An 18891-nucleotide genomic window follows, 5' to 3' on the forward strand; every position below is an offset into this window, starting at 1 on the left:
AAACGACTTCCGGACGGTTTCGAGGCGATTTTGGTCCACCATCCGGCGGCTCCGGGCGAGAAAGCGGTGCAACATCAACACTGTTTATGGTGGGGATGGGGTGCTGCTGACCTCAACCCAGGACGTTTTGGGTCGGTGGAAGGAGTACTTCGAAGACCTCCTCAATCCCACCGACACGCCTTCCAATGTGGAAGCAGAGTATGGGGACTTGGGTGTGGACTCCCCTATCTCGGGGGCAGAGGTCACTGAGGTGGTTAAAAAGCTCCTCGGTGGCCGAGCCCCGGGGGTAGATGAGATCCGCCCAGAGTTCCTTAAGGCTCTGGATGCTGTGGGGCTGTCCTGGTTGACACGCATCTGCAGCATCGTGTGGACATTGGGGGCAGTGCCTCTGGACTGGCAGACCGGGGTGGTGGTCCCCCTCTTTAAGAAGGGGGACCAGAGGGTGTGCTCCAACTATAGGGGGATCACACTCCTCAGCCTCCCTGGTAAGGTCTATTTGGGGGTTCTGGAGAGGAGGGTCCGCCGGATTGTCGAACCTCGGATTCAGGAGGAGCAGTGTGGTTTTCGCCCCGGCCGTGGAACAGTGGACCAGCTCTATACTCTCCGCAGGGTTCTGGAGGGTTCATGGGAGTTTGCCCAACCAGTCTACATGTGTTTTGTGGACTTGGAGAAGGCATTCGACCGTGTCCCTCGGAGAGTCCTGTGGGGGGTGCTCCGGGAGTATGGGGTGCCGGGCTTCCTTTTAAGGGCTGTTCGGTCCCTATATGACCGGTGCCAGAGTCTGGTCTGCATGGGCGGCAATAAGTCGGATTTGTTTCCGGTGAGGGTTGGACTCCGTCAGGGCTGCCCTTTGTCACCGATTCTGCTCATAGTTTTTATGGACAGAATTTCTAGGCGCAGCCAGGGCGTTGAGGGTGTCCGGTTTGGTGACCTCAGGATTAGGTCTCTGTGAAGCGGCTGGGATGAGAATCAGCACCTCCAAATCCGAGACCATGGTCCTCAGCCGGAAAAGGGTAGAATGCTCTCTCCGGGTCGGGGATGGGGTCCTTCCCCAAGTGGAGGAGTTTAAGTATCTCTGGGTCTTGTTCACGAGTGGGGGGATGATGGAGCGGGAGACCGACAGTGATGCGGGCGCTGCATCGGTCTGTCATGGTAAAGGAGGAGCTGAGCCAAAAGGCGAAGCTCTCGATTTACCAGTCGATCTACGTTCCTACCCTCACGTATGGTCACGAGCTGTGGGTAATGACCGAAAGAATGAGATCGCAAGTGCAAGCGGCCAAAATGAGTTTCCTCCGCAGGGTGGCTGGGCTCTCCCTTAGAGATAGGGTAAGGAGCTTGGTCATTCAGGAGGGACTCAGAGTAGAGCTGCTGCTCCTCCGCATTGAGAGGAGTCAGATGAGGTGGCTCGGGCATCTGATTAGGATGCCTCTTGGACGCCTCCCTGGTGAGGTGTTCTGGGCATGTCCCACTGGGTGGAGGCCCCGGGGAAGACCCAGGACACGCTGGAGGGACTATGTCTCTCGGCTGGCCTGGGAACGCCTCGGGATTCCCCCAGAGGAGCTGGATAAAGTGGCCAGGGAGAGGGAAGTCTGGGATTCCCTGCTGAGACTGCTTACCCGACCTCGGATAAGCGGGAGATAATGGATGGATGGATGGATGGATGAATAAAAACCACTGGCTGACAACTGAGGGATGATTATGGAAAGAGAATGGCGGGGCGGGGGGTGTATGGAAGGTGAAGTGGACGGACTGTTTGCTGGGGGAGTTTATGATTGGTTGGTCAGCCTCTCGCTGGCTCACCTGCATGCTCCTCCTCCTGCCGCTCGGACCCACTTTCATCCTCATCTCCTGATGGGCCTGGCTCCATGCTCAGCGGCACAGCGACCCCGACTCCCAGCCGCGCATCCTCGTTCTCCATCTCTGCGATTGGATGGAGAGGGAGATAGGGGTGGATGAGAGCCTGTCTTGGTGATTGGATGCAGAAATGGACTAAAGAACACACAGGGTAATGCTGGAGTTTACCAGAACTTATGCATTCAGGATCTATTTATGGCTAATGAATAACTTAAAAACAGAAAAAACAGAGCAATTAACAAATGCGAAACGTGAACCCACAAGCTGCAAGGACCACAAAACAAACAGACGGATTGTCCGGTGACCCATCTCACCGAAATTATGACAATAAGCTACAGAATGACCACATCTTGCGTTTCCATCCGCGGCAACTATCAGCTGGAAGGGAATCTATTACCCATCAGCCCCTGCTCCTACACCACTACCAGCTTCCAGCCCTGTGGCCAGCCCCCACAGTACCACCGTTCACATTGGGAGGAGTGTAGCTGAGCCAGGCTTGCTGGCGGGGGGGCTGACTCGGGGATATGGGGGGGTTAGGGGCATGGACGCAGCACCCTCAGACTCCATCTGCTGCCATTTCTGTCGCTCAAACAGCAGCTTGTTTGATACGGCAGCTGGCAAGAGCGCCATCAGACAGATACGACAAGGAGGGTCGGGGGAGGCAGGGCGCAATGTAATGACTGTGGGGGGGGGAGGAAGAGAGAGAGAGAGAGAGAGAGAAAGATGCAGGCCGCACTCCCCCCGCTAATTGTCACTTCCCGTGCACAATCCCACAGGAAACTTCTCTCCAGGCCAGTCCACTTCCTCCTGAAGGGGGGGGAGGGGTGGAATGCAGAGGCAGTCAGCCCATCCTCAGCAGACAGGCTGCCCAGAAACAGCACCCAGGCGGGGTTGGAGAGACAGGGCAGAATGGGGTGGGGGGGGGGGCAAACACACAAACCACACGCACAAGAACCAGCCACGGCAACACTAAGAGCAGACTGTTAAATACAGCACCAATAGCGCGCGTGATAAAACTCTCTGGATGGGCACCATGGAGAAAGGCGAACAGAAGGGGGCGCCAGACAGCCCAGCCCCCCATCCCTTCAGAGCCAGTAGATAGCGAGAGATCATCTTACTTACAGGGACCACTCCATCTCCACCCCAGCCAGCGTGGGGGACAAAAGTACATGGATGGGAAGGAGACCTCAGAAGTGGGGTGGGGACCAGAGTTCCTGCTCTATCTGTCACAGCTCTGGGTGTCTCCACAGATAGAGAGCCAGGCAGGGGTAGAAGGGGGGGGGGTCCCAGAAACAGAGAAAGAGCAGAGAGAAACGGAAATGAATGGAGAAAGAGAGGAGAGGGAGTAGAGACAGAGGAGAGGGAGAGGCAGGACGGTGCATGTCAGAGATCCTTTCCCTGTCAAAAACAAACAGACGGCCCCGTGTGGGGGAGGGGGTGCGAGCGAGGGAAGCAGGTTCTGCAGGGTAGGACAGGCACGAGCAGCTGTGTGGTCTCACGTTTACCGGGGCGGGGCGGGGGGGTGAGGAATGCGGCTGGTACCAGGACATTCCCGTGACGAGCTGCCTGCAGGCCCCCATCCCGGAACGGCCGCCGAGCCCTCGCACCTCCCTCCCTCCAACAGAGTGCACCACGCTGCCAAAACATCACTGCCCCCCCCCCAACCCCCACACACAGAAACTGCTTCCAGCTCTGTCACTTGATTCGTTTCTGATATTTTAAAACACATATTCAGTAAATACAGCTTCACTAAAAAAAAGAGGATGAGACTACTGGAACAGATAGTTGCTGTACCGCTTAGAATACAAAGATGAGGGGAGGGTGGCAAGACTGTTTGAGGCCATACATGACCACACTGTCAACCTGTTGTGGGACGGGCTGCTTGCCCCCCCCAACAAGACCTCACGCTTGGCTGTGAAGGTTGTGAAGGAGTCATGTGACCCCAGTTCTGCAGGATCGCACCCCCCACCTCTACATCTGACCTGACTCTGCCCCCCGCCACAGGCCATAACCCGCAGGGAGGCAGATAGCACCCGCCTCACCAAAGCTGTGACTTTCCCAGGACCGCCGGATGGAGGAACCCGTCTCTCAGCATAGCTGGTGAGCCTCGGCATCGCCACGCCGATGCCTGGCCACCATGGCAACGCCGCGCATCCGCCACAGGCCTCTGGGAGTCACGCCCTGTTCACGCCGCCCTCCTGGAGATCGAGGTCCTGCTTGCAAGAGATACTCACCCCACCCACTCCCACTAACGTTCCTGTCAGACGGGTGTAACATGTCAGAGCTCAGCTAAAGGCGCACAAACTCAAACCTCTAACTGCTCAACTGAAGGTCGCAGACTTTATCTCAGACGGCCTTCGCCATATGGGACAGTGTGTCGCTTGCAGATTAAAGATGGGGGGGAGGGGCTTGTCTCATTGTTCGCCGCCGCTGGACTGGTGAGAAATTCAACTGCCATTTTCAGGGAGGAAGGAGAGGCAGATACTGCAAACGAGAACCGGGGGTTTTAAAATGGGTGCTAAACACAAGTTTAACAAGACAATCACGAGGGATCAAGGGCCCTGTAGGGGGCGCTATGCCTGTGGCTGCTCACATCACAGCTGCTGACCTTCTCCAGAGCGGGAAACCCAAACAACATCCCGAATAGGGAGGGCAGTCAGGGTGAGGGCGCAGACGCTCCCGGCACACAGCCTCGCGTCAACACGCCTGAGAAAAAGTCACATGGGGCGGGGCCACCCAGCTGGGCCTGAAAGGACGAGCTGAATAATTCATGAGGAGTGACTGATGACTTCTTCGTACTTGCGTGACACGGCTGATCCACCTGACGTTTGTTTACCTTTAGGGAAAAATAGCAGATTAATGACTGAGGTTGACACATTTTCACATCTGCCCTGGCTGGCATACGGCCCCTGGCTGCCAGAGATCCGCACAGGCCATCTCCCTCCAGTCTGCCATCATCCCCCCTCCCATCGTGCCATCTCCTGCACTGCACACCCACCCCTTCTCCACGAGCCTCATCCCCAACCTTCTGACATATTGCACAACACGGGTCCCGGATCTGCAAGGGGCCACCCACCCACCCGTGACGTTGGGCAACTATGAGCCGCACCGGGCCGCCGGCGCGGCCGTGACGGGACTTGTTTTCTTTGAGCCACATCCCGCAGGAGGAGTTTCACGAGTAACGGCGGGATGGCGTATTCCCATCAGAGTGCGGCGGGGCATCCACGTGGGGGGTCGGATTGCCTCAAGGGGACGCTGCGCTACACGTCAGGACCAAATACGGTTAAAGATCTGTGATGGCTGTTATGAGAGACACACGTACACACACAGCAGGACCCTAGATCCCACAAATACACCACACAGAACTGAAAATGGCAGACCATGCCATACCTACCAATCCTACAAACACACACATAGTTCATATGTTCCTGTCATTGTGGGAATTCTCCATTCATTTCTACAGGCATAGCCCCATTCCTAATTATGATAACCCTAACTCTTACCCAGCCCTAACCTTAACTATAAGAAACCAAACAAAATACAAGACTTTTGGTATTTTTAGTTTTTTGACTACAGTCAGCAAGGTTTATAAAACTGAGGTTTATATTGTGTGGACATGAAAAATGTCCCCATAAGCTAAAAAGTAACAGGTTCTACTACATTGTGGAGATGTTTGGTCCTTGTGGAGACTGAAAAAATGGTTCCCACAACATCAAAATAACAAATTTATATTACATTGTGGAGGACATCTCTCTCTCTTTCTCACACACACACACACATACACACACACACCACTCTCTGCAGAATTCAGTGAGAAGCCTTCCAGACCCATCTCTCCTTGCTAAGAGAAACGCACGCACTGGTGATCTGACCAATAAGCTGGCAGGACTGGGCCTCCAGAGTGAGCTGCCTTGAAAGGCTTGTCCCGTACACTGGGGCCTGGTGAGCGTGCATGCGGTGAGCACGGGACCTTTCATCAACCTCTGAAACAGCCAATCAGAGCACAGCTCACTGTGTCTGTACTTAAGCAGCAAATTATTACAGGAGCCGAGGGAGGCTTTCTTTTGGTTTTTCCCTCTCTGCCTGAGACTGGTGGGGGAGCTAATCAGGTTGTGGGGGGGGGGGGGGGGGTTTGGACGGGCAGTGACCCTGCAGGGGGATCATCGGGAGGGGTTTTTAAACATGCTGAGTCTCTTGGCTCCAGGGTGTGAACAGGTACCAGGGGGTGGGGGAGGGGGTGGTCCGCCTATAAGGCTGTAAACCGACACTTCCTGCCAGCTCCTGCCTCGCACATCAAAAGGGACGCCTCCCCCCCCCCCCCCCCCCGCACCCCAGTGATGGCCCTATTTGTTCTCCAACAGACTGGAAATGAAGCTCCAACAATCAGCCTCTGACAGTAAATCTGAAGCTGAGCACAGAGCACACTGCCCTCCACGGAACCAGCCAGCAGGCCCCAAGAAACATTTTCAGCTCTGGTGGGGGGGGGGGGGGGGGGGGCGGGGTCTCCAGGCTGGGAGGAAGCAGCTCACCTCAAAATAAAGAAACCAAAATAAAGCGGACAAGAAGGCAGAAGGTAGCCTTCGGAAGTGTTTGTGGTGTCCCTCCAGCCTGATGACATCACAAGGGGCGTGTCTAGGGAATGGATGACGGGGGGGGGGGGGATCTCTTAATTGCTCCTGCCCCCTGACCAGCAGGCAAAACAAGAAGGCCAAGAACGCCTGTAGGTCCTACAGAAAATGACAACTAATGGTGTGGGGGGGGGGGGGTGTACCTACCAGTACAGGCCAGGCAATCGGCTTCGAGAGACACCCAAGGGTAGAAGAATGATGGAAGGAGGACAAAAAGAGGTGCAAGCAAACCCTGCTGGGGCTGGAATGAGGAACGGGGAGATGGAGAGGCCGGGAAGACAGATGGGGCCGAGATTATCAGATTAGAGACTGCTAAGACTGTCCAATTAGGAGGTGGGGCTTATCTTGGATGGGACAGGTTACTGTTGCCAACCCCACCCCCCACTAGGACAATACATTCCTGTTAGAGATGGCAAGCTGTCAGCATCCCTGCCTCTACAGAGAGGTCACAGGCCAGTAACCCACCCCCCCCACAAGAATACCTACATGGGGGAACAGGAAAAAGATATAGAGAGGCAGGTCATCTATCAGACCTTGACAAGTCGAGCAGAGAGAGGTATTTAATCCATCCATCTGCAATTCGTCCATCATTTGTCCATCCGTCCATCCATCCATCCATCCACTTATCTGGCGCATGGGAATTGCCATCTGTTTACAGCATAATATAGACAAAATAAAATGGCATATCCAATAATGCACAGGGTGACTGAATGGGAGCGAGAGAGACAGAGAGGCAAGGGGTCACATGTGGCAAAAAGATGCGTGCAGGAATCTGGCCAGACTGGTGCGGCGGGCGGCAGGGAGGCGGGTCGCCCCTCCGTTAAGCGTCACCATGGACACCATCGCTCAAAGTGACTGTGTCGCTGTCCCAGCAGAGATAAACGAAGGGGGGGGGGGGGAGGGTGGCAACACCAGCAAAACCCACTGTACAGTCGATGTACCTCCAAAATAAAGACCGGAGTCTGCTTTTTTATGATACATTTTAGTGGAATAACTCCACTCAAACAGACTAAGAAATAAAGCGCTTTGTGATTGGACGCACGAAGTCTTTGGAGACAGACAGGAAGGCCGACGGCCATGTAAGCAGGCGGGATGCCCTGCCAGTCTGTGTGAAGGCCACCCTGCCTTTTAGGGCAGAGCCCCCTGCTTTTCCAGGCCGGAGCCAGGAGCACGAGGCCCTTGGCACCCCGTACCTCAGCTGTCACTCCGAACAGCTGGCCCTGAAAGGACTTTTCATGCCACCCCCTCCCCACCCCCCACCCAGCCACATCGATCTGCCTGGAGATATGAATTGCGTCAAAACGACACAGTGGGACCGGGTGACAGGGACAGCCCGGTTCTCCTCCCATCTGTCCGCCCAACCCACCTGGCAAGCGAGGGGGTGGGGGGGTGGGGGGGTCAGCACCTGAATGAATTAGGGGGCTCAGCAGGAAAAACCCTGTGAATACATTAAACATCCCTGAACGGCTTCTCTCAGGACGTGAAGTAGGTCACATGCAGAGACTCGAGGCCACGCCCCCTCCCTCAACCAGCCATGCCTCCTCCCCCCGTCTGTCCCAGCAGCCCTGTGGTGGGGCCACTGTAACCGGCGGGTTTCCGTCGGAGATGTGGAGAGAGCCTGTCCTGCCTGATGCTCCGAGGCTTCCTCTCTGCTCCACAAACGGGACATTCATTCCCGTCGACAGCACTGTGGACTGCAGGGCACTCAGTGGTGTTGGGGGGGGGGGGGGGGGGGGGGCACTCTCACACACACACACAGGGCTCAGTGGGGCTGGGGGCCTCACACACACACACACACACACACACACTCTCAGGGCTATGTGGTGCAAAGGGGCCGCTTACACACATGCACACACACAGCTGCAGCCCAAAGAATCTAAACAATGTCAGAAAAACAACAAATTTGGACAAAATTATAGATTTGCCAGAGGTTAGAAAGGCAGCATGTGCTGTTGGCAGGAGCAACGAGGGCAGGGACTCGGGATCCGGCACATGGCCGGCCATGTGACCGGGGCGAGAGGGCAGCTGATGGGCCTCACCTGCCTGGACCACAGGGAGACGGGAAGAAAGAGAGGGAGAGAAAGAGAGAGAGAGAAGTGGGACAAGAGGGAGAGAGGCAGGAAGAAAGATGGGAGTAGGGAAGAGAAAGACGAGGAGAGAGGGGAAAAGGATAAAGAAAGACAAAGGGCAGGAGGGATGGGGGAGCGAAAGCGAGCTGAGGAATGGAGCTCCCCACAGGCCGAGGCAGCTGGAGATGCAGGCTGCCACACGCAGGCAGAGCAGAGCTGTACGGGGCTGTGGGGGGGAGGAAACACCGCAGCCCTCACATGGATGCATGCCAGCGTGACATGCTTCAGTCCAGGGCTGCCCCCCCCAAAATGGGCTGCTAGAGCATCTGACATAAAATGAGCGGGTTGGGGAATGGAGGTTTACCCAGGACAGGAGTGCATGCCACATGGTGCTGGGTCATGTGTCTCTTTGTGAGATGCGCCCCCACACTCTACCTTCAGTCCTCTGTCGCTTGCCCCACCCCCCCTTACCTATACGGAGACAGATCACGCTGGAAACACTACCACTACTCAAACTACCATAAAAACATCCGGCTAGGTTGGGCAGCAACCTCCCCCCCGCCCTGCACAAGGCCAATGACCCCACACCGCCCCCCCCAAATCAGATTCAGGCCAAAGTACATGGCAGCAACCAGCTCCTGCGCCCCTGAAATGTTCACATGTGCCCAGTGACAGCCAATCAGGGGGCTTCTATGCTGGAAGAAGTCCCCCCCCCATCCAAATAAGAGTCACATTGTACCCCGTCCACCACAGTGTGGCTCTGCCTTCCAGCAAGGCGCCCCCACCCCAGGACAAGCTCCCACAAGGCGTTGATTCATCAGGAATGGGGGCGGGAAGAATCGGACCTGCCGTTTCTGGGAGGGTGGGGGGCACGCATACCCCCCCCCCCCTCACAGAGACATACATGAGGACTTGAGGATGACTGAGAGGCAACATCTGAAATAGCTCTTATATGTATCCCATTTAACTCTGCAAACTGCTCCATTTAATGTTTAATATCTCACACTCCTGCCCTCCCCCAGTGCACAGTACAGCACAATAAAAAAACAAGTGCACCCTATGCATTAACTTTGATCCCAAGGCAAGGGGGGGGGGAGTAAATGTCAAACACTAGTGGCCTCAGTCGTACAAAACGCACAAGCTCCCAAAGCACATCTTAAAGAGGGTGGAAGAACTGGATCCGAAAAAAAAAAAACAGAGCCCAAGGCGGGGGTGAAGCGCCAAACTGGTCTCCATGGGAGTGTTTACAGAGGCAGAATGGGGGGGCTGTGGTGACACCGCGCTCCCGTGGCCGACTTGCGAGGGGCATCAGGGTCGGCACCATCTGGCTGCATTATCACTGCAAACCCGACCAGCGCACAAAAGGAGCCCCGCACAGAGGACCCAGCTTGGACGTCCAAAGAAAGGCCTGCTCCGCGTGGCCCCGTTCCCCCAGCCGCAGGTAACCTCAACAGACCGATAAAGAGGTTAATATTTACAGCAAACCCCGGGTGAACCTCGCCTGGGGGAGCTACAAGTGAACTTTGCCTCATTTCAGGCGACCGCCCCCCCCCCCCAGCTTCCCGCAGACCAGCCCCATCCCTCTTCTTGGATGGGATAATTCCCTCAATGACTTAAAAACATTCAGCATAATTGTGAAAACCTGGAGCCACGACAAGCCTTTAACCGCTTCCTGTTTGGGGCACGTCTCCGAGTGTCGGGGGGGGGGGGGGGGCTCACAATTTATTATTTATTTTTTTTAACAGTTTTGTTACTCAGTCCCTGAACCTCCAGACCTTCATATCTTCAGAATAAACAGATCTGGTACATACTGTTTTCTCTCTCTCTCTCTCTCTCTCTCTCACACACACACACACACACACACGTTGGTCTTCCTATCTAAATGGAGACAGTCCATTCATTTCTATGGGAGAATCCCTAATCCCAATCATGACACCCTTAACCTCTACTCATCCCTAACCTTAACCATAAGTATCCAACCCAAATACAACACTTTTGGCATTTTTGACTGCATTCACAGATTTTTTTATAAAACTCAGGTTATCCAAGTGGGGATGTCAAAACATGCCCCCAAAAGCAGGGATTTTCAGGTTTTACTATACTTTTTGGTCCCCCCCCCCGCCCCCCCACACACACACACACAAGCTCACGTCAAAATAAAAGTCCCATACTCCACACTCCCACCATTGTGAAACTCTTCATGCAGCCACTGGAACCATAATTAAGCCAAAACCATCCTCCCAAAGAGAGCCCAGCTCCCCACTGGCCCCCAACTGTCATCTGGGCATAAAATGCAGCTCCTGATGGCTTAATTAGCACAATTAAGGAGCCTGATTGCCCAAGCATGCTTCCCTCAAGGGCCCTGGAGGTGTTCCGGGTAAAAAAAAAAAAAAAAAAACAAGGAGCATGGAGACTCGCATTGGTGACATCATCAGCGCCGAGGGGATGATCCGAGACATCTGCTCCGTTCAGTCGGCGTGACGGTCAGTGGGTGCACTGAAGCGGATGCAGGGGGCTCCTTTCCACTTTAAGGAAGCGTCACAGAGCTCAGCTGGTGTTAGTGGGGTGGCGTTCGCTCGCACGCATCTCCCAAAGGTATTAGCGCTAACAGGCAGGGCAGGGTGGGGCGGGGCGGTGCAGCCCGGAGATCAAACGGGTTACCTCTTGCGGAGAAGTTAATGATGCACCAATCAGACAGGGCTGCGAGGAAGCCAACAGAGACCCCACCCCACCCCTCCCCCAAACTGAGACTCAAGAGGTACTGCCAGGCAATCAATGCATGCTATGCGTTTTTCCTACCAAGACCGGAGGGAGCTAGACTTAAGATTATGGAACCCTGGGGGTTCAGCTGCTCAACTCTGGTCCCACAATCTGTCCCAAACGGACCGATGAACAACTTTCTGCACAACTCCTTCCAGAATATTCCATATGACAGCTGGACATTCCGGGCCGGTCGTCCTGCTGACTGACTCTGGAGTTCGCATTGCATATCCCGGCTCTGCTTCTGAGTCCCCCTCAGTAGCACGATCCTGGACCGCGAGACATGCCCCCCCAGCATCTCCACCATGTCCCCCAGCCCCTGTGACGTCCACATCAACACGGACACAAGACCATGCTTTGATGGGAGCCCGCCCCCCGATTCCAGGGATGCTTTGCCAATCGCTACTGCTTGCATGTTGGAGTGTTGGAGTGCAATGCCGGCGGGGGCTAGACAGCTTAACACCCCTTAGTGGACTAAACGCACCTTGTGGCCAGATGTTTAGAGACATTCCGAGGCCGGGAGCCATGTGGGTCGCCCCATCTCCCTCCTTATTGACACGCAAGCAGAATTAAGGGAGACGGACACTAATGTCACTACGAAATGGCACCGCAGATGGACCCCCAGGGAGGGGTCGGGGGCCCATGTAAGCCCCGGGGCCGGGTTTCAGCCCAGCAAATGGGGGCGTTGTCTCCTCCATTGTCTCTCCAAATCTCAATGACAACTGCGGGGGGCCCTGCGCAACAGGCCTGACTCCTGGGGGAGGGGGGGGCTCCACTGTCCTCTGAGGTCCTCACCCAGTCCCTGACACTTTCATCATCCACTGGTCCATCCCTCTGAATATCTACTGTATTTATCCTGAGGAGACCGCAAGTCCCTCCCTCCTCCCCCTCCCCCCCCCACTCCACTCCACTCCACTCCACTCCACTCCACTCCACTCCACTCCACTCCACTCCACTCCGGCTGGGAGTGGTGGGAAGATGTCTTGCTGGAGCCATAGTGGCCCATGGCGGTATTTAGGCTGTGTCCAGTTGGTAGAATGGAAACACTCACTCCCCCCCCCCCCTTAGTCCCCAGGCTCTGACAACACCCTTTTGCAGGGACACTCTCTCCAGGCTGGGCTGTATAACATGCCTAGAGCGCTGATCCACTGGCCCCCCATGTCAGACGGCGATTCAGGCAGGGGCTGGGAGGCGGGAACGCAATGGCAGACTGGGACCGCACCACGACATCCCGTTACAGAGAGGCACGGATCTCACTGCTAGACTTCAACACGGGGTCACCTTCTATCGGGATGCTCGTGCACTGGTCTCCATGGAGACAAACTCCACCCCATGTTTGCAGAGCGAACAATGGGTACTTCTTTCGGGAGGGCAAGGATGGAGGCAGACCCAGGCACCTGAGCGGGTGAAGACTGGAATGATGGGGCCAATCAGGACAGAACTGGCTGTCTGAATTAAAATGTTCTTGCCGTTAACACAAACACCCCCCTCTGTTCACCACCTCTGCTCCCCTAAACTTGAGGTGTCTCATTTTTTTGACGTTACCGACAACAATCCTTCACAAATGCTTTCATCAAAAGTTAGAGGTTCTGTGTTTCTGCCATTATAAGCTCTTCCTTCGACACAAACTGAGTCTGCATGATTAAGAAGTTCCTTAAAACATGCTTAACTTCTGGATGTCCCTTTTATTCCTTGGACCAATCAATTGAGGCCAATTGAAATGCGCGTACGCGGTGGGCCAGCACCAGAGCCGCAGCGGACCTGACGGTCCAAAGGCCCATATACGTGATTCCACGTCATTAAAAGTCGGGGGGGGGGGCACCCCCAAATCCCACCCCACCCCTATGGAGGAGTCCCAAGGAAGCTGTAAGTGCTGTATAAGTGCGATTTATGAAACATGTGGTTCCCATTCTGCATTACAGAAAGAACAAAGACGGAGCCCAGCCCGCTTTGGAGGGGAGAATCCACTGGTTGCCAGGTATCATCAGCAAAGCCACTGGGAAGGGGAAAAAAACACACACGCATACGCACACACACACACCCATGAGTTTTATCCGAGTCCTCAGCCACCTGAACTGCAGGCTCATGCTACCCTCAGCCCCTCACCAGAAAAATCTGGTTCCTCTTGTTAGTTGAGGAGGATACGAGCATTGGGAAATATGGTGCTTTCAAAAAACAAAAGCTAATTGTGCTTCACAGACAGACAAAAGTGGCGGAAAATACACACTCTCTCCCCAGAAGCCCCAAAGCATGCAGCAAGCAGGAAGAAAAAGGTTCTAAGAAAAAGTACATTAAAAGGTAAAGAAAAAAGAGTGCATGGCACTTAAACATGGGAATTAGTTATATAGAAGTTCATTTCAATAGCTGATTCTCAGTGGTTGTGCAGCAGAGGACTGAGGAACATCCCTGCATCCGTCAGGCTCCACGCGCCGTCACTGGGATACGCCTACTCCCAGCATGCACAGCACTGGCATGCTGCCAGGGTAGACAGTCTCTGCCGATGAGGTTGGGGGGGACACACACACCACACTTCTTAGATGGCTTCTGAGATGAGAGGGATGACATGTGGGTTTCCTCATAGGCCCACGCAAGACAAACAGGGAATAAATTAAAAATAAATAAAAAAATACACCCCCAAGGCCACATGCAAGACTGCTCTTTGTGCCACTTAAAGGCACACCGTCAGGAGAGGGGTGAACAGCCTAGGATGTGAGCCGTAATAAGCGTCCAGCTGCCTCCTGAACGGCCCACAGAGCCAAAAGGCCACATCAGCGTGCTATAAAGACGAGTGACGGGCAGTAACACGCATGCGCACGCCACGGCACCTCGCTACGCGGAGGGAACGTGGCATCCAGGGAAACAGGTTGGACGATGCTCACGCCGGGCACTGCCGTCGCTGCTCCTCCCCCCCTCCCCCCCAGGCGGACCAACAAGTGGCGTCTGTGAACAGGGCCCCTCCCCCTCTGCCTGCTAACCTCCAGAAGCTATCACAAATCCTCAGCCTGTGAACAGCTGCCAGCTGACAAAACTGTTTAGTCAGCGAGAACGCCAGCGAGAGAGGGAGGGAACGAGTGAGAGAGAGAGAGAGCCATTCTAGCTGCTGGCAACTGGTTGCTCACCCCCCCCCCCCATCCTGCAGCCCCCACCCCCCCTTCACTACAGCCTTCCCTCTTGCTGGTTTCCCTCAACAGCACCCCCTACAGGCCAGGAGAGGCAAGCGCATCTCAAACAGTAAGGGGTAGGAGGGGAGGCACCTTGATAATATGTAATGATGGCTGGCGCCCCCCCGCTGGCTGGCGAGCTTTTCCTCTCCCACACTCCCGCTCGCCCCAAGCTCCCCTACATCTCGGACAGAGCAGATCAAACACGACACGGACAAACGTACGAGAGCTCGACTGCTACATGCCATTGTTTCTACACTTCCTCCATCTTCCTCCCCCCGGCCCCAGAATGCAGGCTGTTTCACTTCCTGTCGTCCACACCCCTCTCCTCTTCACTCCAGGTGCTGCCGCTGCCTCCATTTCCCTCTCTCCGTCTCCCGTGCTCCCCCACCCCCCTCCTCCCCTGGCGCATTCTTTCACACGGGCGACAGGGCCGCCCCGCTGCAGACTTTGAACCCGCAGTAAATGGCCGCCTTATTTTCTTCTTTTTGATTCGCCGCGCTATGTGAGCCCGTCGCACATCCCTGGGAAGGCAGTCGCTTGCAGCCTGCCGGCGGGATGATTTTCCCAAATCTGGGACAGTGCCCCCTGTCACAGAGAACATTCAGTACCAACCTGGGAATGGGGCGAGAGCCAAACCGGGGACCATGTGTGTCCTCAAACGGGCTGAAAGTGTCGGCGTCATGTCACACAGACCATTCTAAGGGCACGAAACAGGCCTCTGCATCACAACTCATCTGCATTAATTGTTCAGATAGTAACAGTCGAGGTTCTGGTTGTCGATGCAGAGAGAGAGGTCCTCTGACTGCAGGGCGGGGCTCCTCCAAGCTAACCCAGCCCAGAACCATTCAGCGGGCCGCCTAGAACTGGGGGGGAGGCAGTCAGGAGTTGTGTGGAAATCTTATTTTCTGCCTCCTAGACTGATTTCTGTGCTTTGCATCCATTTGGTTACAGCTGAACATCCCCATAATTAGTCAAAAAGTGCTGCCCCCACCCCCCCCAGAAATGACACTCTGTATGTGGTAAATAGGCATTTCCTATTTACCAGTGAATCAGCACGTGCACACAGTCATACGGACCCAGATTTGCTAAGCTTAACACACATTGGTAAATGTAACATGACTAATGACGATATCCATCCATGCGTCTCGCAGCCCCTTATCCTGCACAGAGTCACGGATATTAATAAAAACCATGAATATATAATAAACTAATCTTGTAACAGGGCTCAGCCCTTAATCACACTGACTGTTGCTGTTTTTAAGTATCCAAGCATTCTGGCCTATGAGGGTGACTCAGGTTTGATGCAAGTCAGCCTAGGCCCAGCCAATAGCTCCCCACACAGGACAGCCGTCCCTCCCCAGCCCGCGTACCTAGCACGGTGAGCTCCCAAACATGGGCACCCCATGGCCCGAACACCCCCGGCAGGGAATGGAATATAATCTTATCTAAAATAGGCCGGTTAAAAATAGCTGGCGTGGCCGAACGGGAAGCCCATCTGCACCCAGGGAATGAGCGACTGCGCATCGGCGCTGGAGAAGGCCCATCAAGGTAACAGGGACCCCCTCTGCTTCCTGAGGACAGAGACAACGGAGGAGGATGTAGAAGATCAGTAAACTCTCCCACCCCCAAGACCGTCTTGGTTTTGAAAGAGGAACTTGACAAGCTGGGCGTGGGGGGGGAGATAGGGTGCAACACGCGATGGTTAAATAAATGCTAACGGCCTAAAATGACATGCGGTCGTGGTACACAGCCACTACTGCTCCTGTGCTGTAATTCTCACCCCCTGCGCCCCAGCCACCCTTGCCGTGCTCCTGCTCGGCGCAGAGAAAATCACACCTCAGCGTCATCTTGGACCAGTCGGCCTCAAAGCACCCATTGGTCTCCTGGCTTTTCGTGGCTGATTCACACTGAACAAACAGAGCCCCACCCATTACCTACTTCTTTTGTGTGGGTGTTTTTTTTCTTCCACGAGGAAAACTCTTAGGAGGGTGTAGGTGGGGGGGGTGTTTTTGAGATGAACATATCAGAGACCAGAGATAGAAAACTATTCTGGAAGCCTCTGTGCTGTCATCAGAGAGAATCTGACTTTGTTCTTCCTTGGGATGAGAGCAAGGCAAGTTACAGCTCAGATGAAAAGCGGTAATTATGCAGAGAGCGGATAAAACCTAACCCTCCCGTCACCCTTCCCACCCCGCCAAGTGGTCGGTTACTTCCCTAAAAACTCGCATGGGCTTCGCGCAACCCTCCTCGCAAATTAAACCTATCGCTAAACAGGAACTGTGAGGCGCCGCGTCCTCGCGAACGATCAAATCACAAAGAGAAGAAAAAAAAATCTCGGTTAAAACCTCCAGAACCACACGTTTCGCATCTCTCTGGGCGATGGGGCAGCCCGCCTCTCAGCGTTGGGGCGCCGGGGCTCTGGATGCTGGGAGGCAGAGCTTTGGGGCCCGGCAGGAGCGCCAAGGACATCTGCGAAGGACACATTCTCCCCTTGTTTAGTTAGCGGCCTTCGCTTGATTAAGAACAAATGCTTCAAAAACCAGCATCCAGCTGAGGCTTCCGTGTTTATCAAAATAGCTTCATTTAACTTTGATATCTTGAGCTACAGAACTGGTGTGCAAAGCGAGGGGAACGTTCACAACTCCAGCGTGGGGCAGCTGCAAGATGCTACACCATTGCCCAACCACGCAGAATTCCATCATTCCAATGACTACCGACGCTAACGTCGAGCACACGTATGCACTCGCATACTGGCAAACTGTTAGCTTAGTGTAATATTTAAGATTAGCTAAGGACAAGGGGTTTCTACAAACTTTCCATGAAAATACTGATGGTTAGAAAACTTCACAGATAGTGGCTGATCTGCCCATTAAATACACGCATGATGTAATCCAGCAAACGAGTTTGCTAAACCAGCGTCCTTCAGCAATTCAGCAGAGCTCCTGGCCATGTTACTCCCCTGTGGACAGCCACCACCCCCCCCACCCCCCAGGATCCTTTAAATACCCAACTGGGTTTAAAATAGGAGCTTCTCAGGACGGCAGCTATTCCCATCGCAGCCCACTCAAACACCGAAAGGCTGCCCGGATGGGACTCTGTCACAAGCAAATATATTCTCACAACTTTATAGAGCGACGGATGGCTCGGCTGCGTCACCTGTGTCAAATGAGTCACACTTCCAGATACTTCTACCGGCATCTAACAGGACATCAAGCCCAAAAGCCGCTTCGCCGTACAGTGTTCTGAGCTCGGGAGAGTTTTACAATAAAACCCATGCTGAATCTGTGTTTTGCTGCAACAATAGTAGAAACGTCCGTAATTTTATTTATATAATTTATTTAACGGGACGTTAGACGCCGGTAAATTGTTGCATTTTATTCCTGTTTACAAGATACAAACTCGATAAAAGTCGTCTTATTTCTCCCCAATGTCTGATAAAAACAGCAACATCATGCACGCGATTATAAAAGAGAAGACCATCAATTCACACAGAGGACGCAGTTCACTAACAGCAAGTCGACACATTAACATATTTATAACTGAGTCAGTCATACTGGTTTGGCCGCACACACCTTAAGTGCAAAGGAGGAACCAGAGAAAAATGGGGCCATTCCTTTTCTCTAACGATGCCTCCATGCATTATGAACAACATGCACGTAAAAGGACTCTGACAGCCCTTGCTGGGAGGAGATGCCCGGATGAATAGTTAAGGTGTAAGGTGGGGGGCTCAGGGTGGGCTCCCGGGGGCATTAAGATGCGGCTCGGCCGGGTAGGGTTTCGTGATGGAATGCGAACCGCTCTGCCGGATCTTCTATCCGCCCCAAACTAAAGCCGTCATCGGGATGGAGGGGAAAGCCCCCATACACACACATAATAATAATACTACTAATAATAATAATAATAATAATGAGAAACGGGGCTTCGTCAGAAATTACCAACAGCCCTGCCTGCCGGCAGCTTTTTGCTACCGCGATCATTTTAGCGATTAATCGGTCAGGAGCGCCGCTCCGGCGGCAGCAGCCAGGACTTCCTGGACCCAGAACCGAGACCTACTCGGTAGGTTAAAGTCCGTGCGATCAAACAATACCAGCACAGAGAAACCATCCAGAACGAGTTTACAAACATCCCTGGACTGTCGCCGAAAATAAACGCGGCGACTAAAGGCAACTCATTACCCTCCGCTACTCCATACGGGGGAAAAAGGACGCAAACTGTTGTTAAAAATATAAAATAAAGCATGGACATGTACGTACATCCTCGCAGATGACCGCAGCACGAATATCTCGGATGCACACGACGTTTCTCAAAACTTTCCTACAAGTCGGCTTTAAAGCCCTAACTTCCTCTTTTCGGACGATGCTCGTTTCCCGATTATCCTCCAAAAAGCGATCCGACGAGCAGTCATATGACGGCGGA

The 18891-nt window shown here is 54.1% G+C and overlaps 1 protein-coding gene across 9 annotated transcripts in view; it reads right to left on the reverse strand.

Moving 5' to 3' along the window:
- rreb1b (ras responsive element binding protein 1b) overlaps positions 1 to 18891 on the reverse strand; it is a 41267-nt gene that overhangs the window by 21575 nt on the left and 801 nt on the right. For 3 of the 9 annotated variants that reach the window (XM_023841223.2, XM_072711344.1, XM_072711349.1), the window contains exon 2: positions 1801 to 1920. In XM_023841223.2, coding sequence (XP_023696991.2) covers positions 1801 to 1920 — 120 coding nt within the window. Of the gene's footprint in view, positions 1 to 1800; positions 1921 to 2976; positions 3862 to 3896; positions 5942 to 15087; positions 17452 to 18728; positions 18873 to 18891 lie in introns of those variants that run through there. The other 6 variants (XM_072711348.1, XM_072711347.1, XM_072711351.1 and 3 more) reach the window with 6 other exon arrangements.

The sequence above is a fragment of the Paramormyrops kingsleyae genome, chromosome 4 (assembly GCF_048594095.1).
Source record: "Paramormyrops kingsleyae isolate MSU_618 chromosome 4, PKINGS_0.4, whole genome shotgun sequence".
NCBI classification, from domain to species: Eukaryota; Metazoa; Chordata; class Actinopteri; order Osteoglossiformes; family Mormyridae; genus Paramormyrops; species Paramormyrops kingsleyae.